The 13,332-nt window shown below is 34.0% G+C and overlaps 1 protein-coding gene across 1 annotated transcript in view; it reads right to left on the bottom strand.

Moving 5' to 3' along the window:
* The window catches only part of LOC104909956 (CUB and sushi domain-containing protein 1), a 71,094-nt gene continuing 57,762 nt past the window's right edge, over positions 1-13,332 (bottom strand). Inside the window, exons 3-7 of the mRNA XM_019613582.2 lie at positions 11,650-11,811; positions 10,455-10,567; positions 9,350-9,437; positions 4,674-4,806; positions 1-2,344 (exon numbers count right to left, since the gene is read on the bottom strand). Coding sequence (XP_019469127.2) covers positions 2,185-2,344; positions 4,674-4,806; positions 9,350-9,437; positions 10,455-10,567; positions 11,650-11,811 — 656 coding nt within the window. The 3' untranslated portion in view covers positions 1-2,184. The remainder of the gene's footprint in view (positions 2,345-4,673; positions 4,807-9,349; positions 9,438-10,454; positions 10,568-11,649; positions 11,812-13,332) is intronic.

Below are 13,332 nucleotides of genomic sequence, written 5' to 3'. Positions count from 1 at the left end.
TTCCTTCTTTTCCTTTCTGCCATAACCACTGCAGGAAGAATTCCAAAGCAGTAGCAATGATTTTGAACACCTGCCAAAAACTTTAATCACACAGCAGCTTCCCTCCCTGGCCCACTGTTTCTAAGGAAGATATTCATTTGCAGAGTAGCTTCCTGTACATAGGGTGAGATCACAACAACAACTTTGAGATTATTACTTTGTTCTTTCTCAAGAAAGGTGAAGGACTCTGAGATATGGCAGATAAATGAAACTTATTTCAGAAACAAACAAAAAAGAAAACCAAAAACTATTAAAAATGAACAAGGAACTGACTGAAAAGGATTATTTATTAAATTTACTTCAGTGTTTCTTGCTCATAAGAAGAATATAATACCTGGAGGCCCTACAATACTGTGTTATATTGCTGGTATTTTTCATCTAGCAGATGTAGAGTCATTAAACTGACCAAGGGCTGGTTATCTTTGAATGTTTCTGTCCCGCACTATACCTGAAAATCAGTTATTAGACTTACACTTCTTTTTTGTTTTGTGTAACAGCCAGATCCACACACATATGGAGTTCAGAAATATTTTTCTCCAGTTTTACAGAGCAACTGGACATTAAGACACCTTGAAATTTAGAAAATTTAAGAAAAAAGAAACACAAACTTGAATTTAATAGAAAAGCAATGCAACTTCCTTTTTCTGAGCTCAGTATGTAGGAATCAAATCAAATTTTAGTTCACTGTCTTCTGTAACTTCCTAATTTTGATACTTCATTAATTTTCTCATTGGCATCTTTTTTTGTTTGTTTTCATTCAATACAATTTCCAAGAAAATATTAATGATTTACTCAACCATTTCTATTTAGAAATGTTAAACTTTCTTTGTCAAACTGAGTAGAAGAGCAATAAAAGCATTGTGTTTAGAAATCGGGAAAACAAACAAACAAACAAAAAACCATTCAGAAAGCAAAGAGATGGCTGAATATTTCTCTTTGCTCGAAGTAGAAACTGAATGACAGTTTGATATAGACAATTTGCACTGGGTGTACATATGCTACTATAATGTGTTTTAGTTCCATGTAACAGAGAAAATAATGTCATATTACAGGAAAAGAATGAAAAAAAAATGCAAAAGGGAAGACTGTATTATGAGCACTGGCTCACAGGCTTTATGAGCTATCTAAAATAAATTACTATTCACATTTTTACATGGCAAGCAGCAATAGCTGCTAACCCCCCTGCTGTTAAATAGTATAACACTGACAATTGGTGATTGATGACAGATTTCAGAAGAAAACAATCATACTGCCAACGAAAATTTCTTAGAAATGGGCTCTTGTTCTGGCTGAAAGTGTCCATTGATTTGTAATCATGGTTAGAAATAAATTTAGTCAAACTTTGACAAAAGATACATTGTCCTCTTTTGCACAAGATTTTAACTGGTGCTAAGCATGGGGCTAATCATTTAATATTTCAAGAAAATTTATTGTGGAACGTTTTGCTTGGCAAAAAGTGAGTGAATGCCTATATACAATGAACAGTAGAAACCCTGTATATTTGTACCAGTATCTTAATCAGTCATCCATAACGCTCTAGTGCAAAAAAATTGTGCATTAACATTTTGCAATATAACAGCTGATTGGGAAATTGGCAAAGTGCCCTATGTATGAGATACACTGTAAGTTTCTTTTAGCAAGATTTCAATGGTAAAGCATTTGCAGGTGTATGCAACCTCAAGGAAGGTTGTGTTCTCCTTCAAGAGAGCTTTATTTCTTCAGAATATTCCTGTTCTTGGGGAAAATCTGTGGTGCTATCATTTGTCACAGTACTCAAAGGATTTATCCAGGTGCCCAGAAGAATGCATTGAAAGGCATCCAGCCACATACAAATATGATAGTCTGAGGCATTAAATATGACTAATTGATGTGACTTGGCAGTCTTCCTTAAAGTGTGCCTTGAGTTGAAGCAGACGCAGCCAGGCATTTTAATCCAACTTAAGGTGAAAAAATATTCCTTCTCTGATCCCCAGAAGACTGACACATTTTTACCAGAAAATTTAGCTGCATGTAGGCTCACAGAAGATGTTAAAGATTACAGCAGCAAAGCCAAGAGAAGAAGGGAAACTGGTATATGGCACCAAAGGAATTACTGCTTGTCCATCAGAGGTATGGCTATGAATCAGTCATATTGGGCACTGAAGGCTATACCACTGTACAAACTGTGTTCAGAGTTGTATCAAACCTCACAGCCTTTGCCTCTGTGGGTTTTAAGTTTGTGTCATACATAGGATTTTCAAATGAAGCCTGTCCATTGCTGTTTTCATGTCCAGCATACCCATTGTACTGTACTTTTGGTCTTGTTCTGGAATAAAAGGCAAAAAATGGCCATTAGTAAACAATAAAAATAAAAATTCTACTATTACTGCAGGTTTTATCTTTAATGTTTTCATCCTATCAAGACAAGCTGCACAGCTCTGTCTAACATAGATAAAGAGAGATCTATAAAGGTTACCAGGAGTTAAAAAGTAAGATAAATCTGTCAGGAAGTTGTTCTTAAAACATGAAGAATACAAATCGTTAATAGGCAAACCAATCCAACAGAAACAACATAGGTATAATACACTTATGCATTTTTTCCTGTAAAAATCTGTCAAAAGAATGACAACTTCATAGCCTGTTAGTGCCAAAATTGGCAGACAGAAAGAAAGCAATGTGCAGCAAGAGAACAAAGTACTTTGGGAACTGATAACATTTAGAATATTTATTTTTTGTCAGTAGCAAAAATTATGATGGTTTCTGATGACATTTTCATTTTTATACTGCTATACTCTGACAATAAAAGAATCTTTTCATAAGTGGAAACACTTACTCCAATTTTACTAAATTATCATCTTACCAGTTTCAAAATACACATAATGGCACATAAAATGGATTTTACTGGCAAAACTGCAATAGCATCTTTACTTGATAAATTTAATTTTCTCACAATCAAGCTAATTGTAATTGTCTTTCACAGACATTTGGGATTTTACCCATGCTGATTTTTACTGTATATCTAGGAAGACAATTGGACCATCTATATAAATGTACTGATATAAATCAATACAAATTGTCAATTTGAAAGACTTGAATAGAGTAGATGGTGAGATGTACGGAGAAAAATAAAAGCAAGCAGCTCCTAATTCATTCTTTGAATTGTATCTTGGGTTTTAGATTAGATAAACACTCACAGTCTTTACTGATTTAGGTGTTTTTCAGCAGTGGAAACAGCTTAGTAATTTGCTGTTATCAGCAGTTTATTATCATTCCAGAATAGGAAGTTATTACTGCACCAGTGAAATGCTGCAACAGGTCTCCTTGATACTACTAAATGTAAATCAGTGCAAAGTCATCAAGCATAGCTTCAGTAAGCCAATAATAGACAGTAAGTGTCCAGAAAACTTCACGCTGTTAGTAGTAGTACCCTTCAGATAAGGCTCACTAATTTTGGTTATTCCAGTTGTCTGCTACAGTATACGTGCTTACCTCCACGCATACATCAGCAATAAACAGTACTAGACACCTCAGCAAAGACTGTGTATGTCCAAACATCTGTAATCTGATTGGCCAAATTCTAGTTAATATTTACAGTAATTTTGACACTTGTAGATCAAAGGACTCAAATAATTATCTTTCAGGAACCGCTCATCTATTCTGGATATTACCATTATGCAGAACATATCAGAACTTCGGGGATGTTCATATTTTTATGCAAAGTTCTGTTAGAATATATTAAACCAATAATTAAATGAAAAATTAAGTAGAATTATTCAACTTCCCAATATATAGAGTAAAATGATACAGTAAATTTAATAAAATACTGTACTTTGCTACTTCAAGACTAAATTTCTCGGTGTCCAGAAGTAGATAAAGAAAAATACAAAAGAGGTTCAGTATAGAATTTTATACTTTCAATAACGGAAATAGGGCAAGAAAATCAGTGAAGGAGAACAAAAAATAGATGCTTTGTGCTTAATTAATGTTAAACAATTTAGCAAAGAATCTCAAGGTAAAACTTCTCAAGAGGGTTCTGAAAATCAAACTCTTCTACAATTCTGTTTTGGATAGCAGATAGGGAAAATTCTCACTGGAAATATGTTGGCAATGGAAATTGGTAACTTACAAATAGTTAGTGTAATTTAACTTTTTTTTTCCCCCCCCAACATTTTAATTTTAGTAGTAACAAAACGTTTAGAAATCTTGACATAGGAGCTTTCCTAAGTGTAATAATTCCTAATATTTTCATTTTGTTTAGAGAGACTGAGATGCTGTCTTCTCTTCTGAGGCACTCCCTGTCTGATAGATAAAAGGTATTGAAACTATGTAAAAAAGCACTAACACCTCTGATTCTAATTAGTTGTTATTAATCTGACATAGGTACAACAGAAATATATGTAACATCCTTCTGTAAGAACGCTTTCAAATTCATTGATACAGATAGATTCTAGGGACATAATTGCTACTGCATCAATTTCAGTTCATCTTTAAGAACTTCTCTGCACTGAACCTCTTTGGTGGAATGCTTAGTGATGTTTGCCTTTCTAGAACAGATATTCTTTAAAGCTTTAGTGTTGCATTCTCTAGTTACTTATGGTTATCAAAATTAAGACAAACAGTATAATCAGATCCAAAATAAATAACATTTACATTACCTGTGTTTGTAGAGGTAAAATGCAAACCCTGATAATATTAGAGCAAAGAAAGGTACCAGGATGGCAGCTGCAACAGAACTGCTGTTTGTACCATAATAATGATTTGAAAGGTCTGTGTCTGCACTTAAAGGACCTGAAAAGAAGAAAAAGAAAAAAAAAAAAAAAAAAGAAAGAAAATTCTTAGTTCTTCTATCCCAGAATTCTTTTTATTCAAAAAGAAAGAAAATGCTGACTTGATAAAATCATTCTATTATAAAATATTAAGTATATGACATGTAGCATCATATATATATTTTGTTAATACCACTGAACAACACATAATTAAAAATCAAGAAAATGATTTGAAAAGAGTATTCAGCAGATGGTACTTGTTTCAATTTAATTTCATAGTCATAAACTACATCTATCAGAAACTAAATAAAATTAAGCCCTACATCTTCTGAACAAATGATTAATGCTGCAAAAAAATTATTCTATGGCTGTATCCTTAATAGTAGCTTAGAAACAACTTGCTGTGAGTGTCTACATAAAATATGGAAAAGTATAGGAGAACTGAGATAACTGCAACAAGTCACATTGGTTCTCCTAGGTTCAACTGTTCTTGAGCACCACTGTACGTATCCTGGCCCTATCACAGTTTCCTTCAAGAGGTGAGACATGAGGTTTAGAGCATCCAGCAGCAGCTTTTGCACTGGTATAAAATTCACATGCAGAGAACGCAAAGGCATTTACCTGTATCATGACATCTCTTACTGTGGACAGGAACTCCTGCACTTGGGTCATAACAACTCTATTCAGCGTTATATGCTTGGAGAAGAGTGTCTGAAGAGCTGTATGGCAGAAAAGAACCTGGGGGTGCTGGCTGATAGCCAGCTGAACATAAGCTAGCAATGTGCCCAGGTGACCAAGGAAAGAGAAATGAGAAATATCATGGCCAGCTGGACTAAGCAAGGGATTGTCCCTCTCTATATTCACCACTGGTGAGGCTGCACCTCAAGTACTGTGTTCAGTTTTATGTCCATCACTACAGGAATGATAATGAGTTGCTCAAGCATGTACAGAGAAGAGCAACAAAGCTAGTGAAGGGACAGAAAATAAAACATATGAAGGAGTAGCTGAGGGAACTGAGGCTGCTTAGTCTGGAGAAGAGGCTGAGTGGAGACCTCATTGCTCTCTACAACTACCTCAAAGGAGGTTTCAGCAAGAAGGGTATTGGTTACTTTTCTCAGATGACAAGTGATAGGACAACTAAAAAAAAAACAAAAAACAATCTCAAGTCGTTCCAGGAAAAGTTTAGATTACATATCAGAAAGAAAGTATTATGGGGCTGATGAACACGCATTAGAACAGTCTCTTCAGGGCAGTGGTGAAGTCCCCATCTCTGAAGATACTTGAAAGATATACAGATGTGACACTAGACACTGGTTTAGTGTTGGGAATCTGTAGTTCAGGTTGATGATTGGACTTGACGATGCTGAAAGTCCTACCTAGATGATATTATAATTCTATGACATTTCAGATTGGAGTGCAAATAGCCAAGATTTTAGAATACAAACCGAGAACTCTAGAGTTAAGGCATAGGCACTCAGCAATTAAAGAAACAGAAACTAGCAGTGGACTTGCAGACCTTAAAGAACAAGATATTAAAAAATAAGAGACCAAAAAAAAAGTTCACAGTAGTGGCAAAACAGATTAAATCATTTAAAATTCTAATTTTTTTTTGGTAGATGGATAACAGAGATCTGTTTTCTCATTAAGCTATTCTCTAAGGCTAGAAACAAACAGAACTGATTCTGAAAGAGAATAAACAGTACTTAGAAACTATGTTTTTTTTTTTCAGTTTTCATGATATTCCAAAAATGAGCATATCCACTGAGCCTGGTCTTTCTCTAGAATTGTGTGATAGGGAATTCTTCAAAGAGTTTGGTCTTTCACAGTGAACCAAGTGCTTCTCAGCAAATGCTGCTCTTTGAAGTATGCTTGCAGGTGACAAATTTTATATTACATTTTATATGCACCAGTGCATACAGAGTTTATGCACAGTTCTGGTTTAGTGTAAAGGCAAGTAATTTGAAATATGTTAAGTCTTCAGCTTGAGGACATATGAGATCATTACCTCAGCAGAATATTCATGAACATAACACTTAAAAAAAAAAAAAAAGTTATTATTGAATTTGACAGTATATGAACATGTTATTACCAATGTTGGTCTGAAATTTACTGTGTCCTCTTAACTATAAGTTCTTCAATGGAGAATAAGCAAGGTATAGACATTCAGTGTCTAGTAAACCATCACACAGAGAAATCAAGGTATATCAATATTTAAAAGATAGTATCTGCATTTTTAAAAACCTCACTTCTGAGATGTCAAAGCTGAAGTAAAGAAGTCCTTAGCCTAAGAGTGCATGTGTAAAAATAACACTTCAGCTCCTTACAAACCTTTGGAATACACAGACTGAGCTCTCATATTACAGCTTTCAAGGCTGATATTTTTCTGCTATCACTGAATACAACAATCAGAAAATACTGTAACTGCTGAATTGTCATTCTACTTCTTCTTCCTTTTTCCCCACTTGTTACTGATTTCACTGCTGAAGCAAATGGATCCAAACTTTTTTAGGTAACTGCATCATTGAAGAAGAAGAGATGGGACTTAGCTGTACATGATTTTTCCCTGCAGGGAGCTGCACATCCAATTTGCTGAGCAAATCCTCTTTTTAGAGAAGTCTGTTGTTTTCCTGGGGCTGTGATGACACCAGGAAACTTCCTAGCCTGGTACAGCCAACAGACAACAAACCCTTACTGCTTTTCCATATAGGGAGGAGATGAAGCAGCTAACATGTGGATCCAGGGATATCAAAAGGGACTTCGGGGACTTGGGATGATGGCTGAAGAATTTGCATAGAAACTCCAAATGTGGAGTCCTCAGTACAAGAGAGATGTAGAACTGTTGGAGCATGTCTAGAGGAGAGCCAAGAAAAATGATCCAAGTGATGGAACACCTCTCCTACAAGGACTGGCTGAGAGAGCTGGGGCTGTTCAGACTGGAGAAGAGAAGAAGGCTGTGAGATGCCTTAATAGTGACCTTTCAATACCTAAAGGAGAGCTACAGGAAAGAAGGGGACAGTTTACCTTAGCAGGGTCTGTGATGTTAGAACAAGCAGAAATGGTTTCAAGCTTAAAGAGGGGAGATTCAGATTAGATGTAAGGAAAAAGTATTTTACAGCAAGGGTGATGAGGCACTGGAAAAGGTTCCCTAGTGATGTGGTGGATGCTCTGTCCCTAGTGACTTCCAAAGCAAGGCTGGATCAGGGCTTGGGCTGCCTGATCTAGTTGTGGATGTCCCTGTTCAGTGCAGGGGAGTTGGATTAGATGATCTTTAAATGTCCCTTCCAGCTCTAAAGATTCTAACTGGAGAAACGGGGATCCTTTTTCTGGCCTGGCTCAAGAAAAAGTGAAAACAAGAAGGAAACCCAGTAAACCATAGCCCCTGTTTAGAGATATCAAAGGCTTTTCAACAAGATATATGCTTGAATGAAACTTTGTGCTCTACTTTCCTAGTGTTATTGTTAAAATCAGAAAAAAAAATCAGTTTAGATATAATGACATGGATTGTACAAAAGTAAAGTCAGATAGACAGTCTGTACCTCGTAAGAGTTTACTCTGAAGACTGAAATAGTATGCAGCCTCAATAACTGGTAGTTCTTAGGCTGAGAATTTGAAAAGCAAGATCTTCTCTCCTTGTGATTAAACATACATGGCACTTTGAAAGTGGTCAGGATGAGCATATCCTTAGGGTAAGTGATTTTACACCAGTTAAAAGAGTGAAGAAATAGCAGGGACTTTTGGTAGAACTTTGAAGGCCAGTGGGTACTGCATCAATGATGTTAATGAAACTGCGACAATTTAAAATGCTAATTCAAAATGCCAATTCATGCTGGTGTAGATGTGTTGGCTAGGCTGCCTGTTCCTGCTAGCCCAAGACAGTATTTATGCAGCAAAGTATTATGTATATCCTGTTCAAGCAACAGGAAATGCAAATGTCCATGGCTGGTATTTCCCGAAAATATTTTATTAATAAATATTTATTAGTAAATTTTATACTAGTTTTCATGAAAAAAAAAATTACAATAGTAACCAGTTTTTCACCAGCTCCTGGAGTACTTGTATCCATGGATGCAATATTTATCCCAGTCATTAATTTCATATTGTTGACAGTGAAGTAGAAATCTATCTAAATAAATGCTGTCTCCTAATGAAACTGCCAAAATCAATGATTCTGTCTTCTCAATTTCCTTTATGATTCTGCTTGCATTTTATGTATTTGAACAGAAAAAAGCTTTGCATTGTGTGGCACTTCTGTTATGTTCAAAAAACCCTTCACTGACAAGGGAACAGTTGCAATTGGGCTCTCTTTAGGAACATCTTGTAATCATGAATCATATTAGTTAGCTACATTTGCTATAGAAGATTAAGTGATAACACATTAGGCAGAATTAACTTAGTATTTGAACTGCAAATTCCAAATATGCATACTTTATTATATATTTTATAATAGCAATGGCATGAAATAAACATGCTTACTTCAGCTAGAAAGCAGACAGAATCATTTGTTGAATTCACTCTTGCAAGACTTGAAAATATTATATACAATGAAACTCTATGAATGCATTTACCTTGTCTTTGGAGCATAAATTTTCCGAAATCTTTTCCATGTATGTCTCCTTGATAAGTAAAAACACCTCTTTCAAGCCCCGATGACACCTAAAATACACAGAAGTAGGGAAAAGAAACGAAAATAATTTTGGACAGAAATAAGGATATTTATCCACTTTTTTTTTTTTATTTAGATATACAGATTTGTTACATGCTTTTTCCTCTTAAAATGTTAATTAATTTATTTATAGAACATTTATAATTTTAAGTTTGCATCACTATTCATGTTTATAAAAAACATGGAATGACTTTAAAATATCTGATGTAAATATTGTGTTTCAAAATTCTGTAATTTATATTTACGTAATTGATTAAGTATACAGTTAAGTTCACTGAATTTTCTGTCCATTTTTAAAATATTTTCTATGATACCATCACAAGGCACAAAGAAGTGCAAAGATGAAAATAACTCTTTTTCTTCAAGATTAAGTGCTTAAAATGATTAAAAAATAAATCTTGGAATCAATTTGATAAATGGCTAGCCAACAAAAAAAACCTTGAGTGCAAATTTGAAGCTAGGTTAAATAGTCTGTTAAAATACTATGTCTTCCTTTCCCTTCTTTATACTGAAACAGTATTGTGTAAATAGCTTACCTGAAATTGAACGTGTCAGAACTATATTGTATCTCACTATAGGAAAACAGTTGCAATAGCAAATTCAATATGGCTCATCCTCACTTTCTGTGAAGCATTTTCTGTTACACGTCCATTCTTAAACTGAGAATTCTTTTGAACTTAGACTTTTACAACAGTGAACTTTTTCACAAAGTATAATTTTTCTACAGGCAAAATTCCCACTCATGTACAACAAAACAAGGCAAAATGATAGCAAGATGTAACGATTCACTCCACACTCAATTTAATAAACTAAAAATTATAATGGGGTTGTGGAAGATAGAAAATTGTATACACACTTTGGAAAATAAAATCACTATGATTTCTACATTGGTATCTAGAGAGATGTACGTAATATTTATCATATAAAAAGATAGAGTTATATAGAAAATAAAAAAATACTTCATATTATGCTCAGCAAGGTTTATCTATAGCAGTCTAGTTACTTACATAACCATCTAGCGCCCAGTTGTCATTTTCAAACTTGTTTAGGAAAATGTCGTTAGATCCTCTGATCTGAAAAATTTTCAGTAGCAAATGGGCTTCTTCCTTCTTGTAAACACCTATTAATGTAAAGGGGGTATCATATGCCTTTTAAGCAATTTTTGAATCAGTTTGTTTAAATTTGCTTTCAATGCCAATTACATTGCTTTAAAAGTACAATATTTTGTAGAAATCATTCTGTATTAAAATGATCTTATAACTTGGACAAAATAAGAAGAGTTTACAGTGCTGTAAAAACAGCATCTTATTTTAATGATATTTCCCCATATCATATTTGATAACAAGGATGCAAGGATGTTTTTGTACTGCTTGATTTTATAGATAAATGGTCAAGAATATCTATCTTTTCATGCACAAATTCAGTAATTCTGAATACAAATATAATTATTTCCTCTCTAAAATAACTGTCAGTTAGAACTGGACAAATTTGTATTTACTCCCATCATAATATATTGCTATGATAAGTATCAGTGATACTGAGAAAGGAAATGTGCTATACAGTAACTCTCTGAACTTTTGACCTTGGAAAGTACTGATAGCTGATAGAGATCATTACAAATATAACTGTGATCAGAGGCTAGATCAGAACACAAATCAGGTTTGCTGAAAGTGATACAGGATGTTGATTAAAAGGTATGCATAATTTATAAAGCTATTTAATTTATCTGCACCTACTGTACATCATACTAGTTTGAAGACCAAGTTGTTTAAAAGCAGACATTAATCACTGTATAATGGAGCCTTGCAGTATTATAAATCTTAAAATGAATTCTTAAAATTCTTAAAATTCACTTTGCCTGCCACTTCAATATTACCCATGCGTTCAAAGATCAATACTACCCAGAAGTCCAAGATTAAAACAACAACAACAACAACAAACATCTCATTACTTATTCGAAATGTAACAGGAAAAATTGTTGAGTAACCACATAAAGTGGTTTCTGAAATCTCTCCTAAAGTGACTGCTATATTTATTACCTTTCCTTTTGCAAAATAAGCAGTAAAAAGCTTGTAGAGAAAACATGAAGATTTTGCTTCATTTGTGTATAGAAGAAAATAAAACAAAACTGAACAGGAAAAAAAAAAAGAAAGAAAAAAAGGACTGCTTTTTTCTTTTTGCAATATTGAATTCTGAACCTACCTGATAGTTTGAGTTGTAGGCTGGATGCTTCAGTGAATGTGGCATTCACTTTGCTGCTTGTAGTGTTGAACCAATCAATAGTAAGAGTAGCAGGCTGTCTTTTTCCTAGATATTCATAAAATCCTTTCCACAGTGAATTTACAAAAAACACATCTGAAGGAACTAAGTGGGCCAGGAAAAAAAGAAAGAGAGAGAGAGAGAGAGAGAGAGAGAGAGAGAGAGAGAGAGAAACAGAACAGTAAATTACAACAAAGCAACAAACTTTCTAGCCATAACTATGCTCTTCAGTTTCTCTGTTACAGAACCAATCTGCTATTCTAAGGAGGTATTACAGTTACGTCTTAAAGACAGTGACTTTAATGACCTTCCCACACAATTGCCTGTACTATATTATACTCTTCCACTGCAATATATGTTCTTCAATAACATCAAATTTCATAGCTTGAGCACATGTCCCCAAGACTATGAAAAATAATAAACTCTTCCCCTAAAACTCCTACCTTTAGTATATCGTGAAAAAAATAGGAGGTTATTCTCAAGGAAGGAGATACACTTAGGTCACCCTGCTTGTTCCATGAATAATGCAACACTGTGTGTAATATTCAACTTTTTTCATTGAATTCCAGATACAGTTTACCACAAGTTTGTATCGTTCTTTTTTAGACTCCACATATTTTCTTCACACATTAATAATGAATTTTTTTGATGGATCTCAGTCTTGAAAAATCATGTTTCCTGCAAAGGTCTTTCAGACTTATTTTCCTAAATATTTGTCATTGTTTAGCTACAACAGTGACTTACAGTGAATCCAAAACCTAACATTTTAAAAGTGTGTTTGTTTTTTATTCACCAATTAAAAATAAGTTCATCAATTAAAAAATATGTGTCTGAATTTAACTCTGTGGAGGTGAATGTCAAGTATGACTCACATGAAACTATTAACAGCTTTGATAATTAATATGTAAGACTTTGTTACAAAGGAGCTGACACCACACTTTATTGTCACATTTAACATCTTCAATATCTGGCATCTCTGAGTCCTTTAAGTGCCAATAACATCTGTTAATCTGTGCCCCATGGAGACAGCTGTAGAATCAGAGTGGCTTTAACCCCATTCTGCTCAGCTTTTGCAATGTCCATGCCTCCCCCATACACCACACAAGAACAGAATGAGAAAAATGAAATGGCTTTTGTTATATAAACACCGAATCAACTATGGATTCCCCTCTAAATGGGAAAAATGGGAAAATCCATGCCTACTCATTAAAACAGCTTCCTAACAAGTTTTGCAAAGCCTGATCAAAACAACGAGAACCATGGCAAACACATACAGTATTTTAGATCTTAAAACTTCATATTGGTATTGAGAGAACTGGTTATCTAGAACTTGTATTTCATTACAATTTACTGTTAAAATATTACTATTTCATATAAAAGCATTAACTCTGGAAAAATAGCAATTTAATAAACAATAAACAACAATTTCTATTCAAATACTGAAAGGTAGCAATCAGAAAATTAATCTATTGTGTTATCAAAAATTTAGTTGAGAAATATTAACTTAAAATCATTAAGACTACAGATAGCAGCAAAAAGAATTCTACCAAAAGACAGACTGCATACTAAAGAAAATGTTCCAAAATACAGTGTTCTATACTCAATAAAATCTATAATTTTTTTTTT

The sequence above is a fragment of the Meleagris gallopavo genome, chromosome 2 (genome assembly GCF_000146605.3).
Source record: "Meleagris gallopavo isolate NT-WF06-2002-E0010 breed Aviagen turkey brand Nicholas breeding stock chromosome 2, Turkey_5.1, whole genome shotgun sequence".
Classification (NCBI taxonomy): domain Eukaryota; kingdom Metazoa; phylum Chordata; class Aves; order Galliformes; family Phasianidae; genus Meleagris; species Meleagris gallopavo.
The sequence above is the reverse complement of the archived record's forward strand: the minus strand, read 5'-3'. Positions and strand labels throughout refer to the sequence as shown.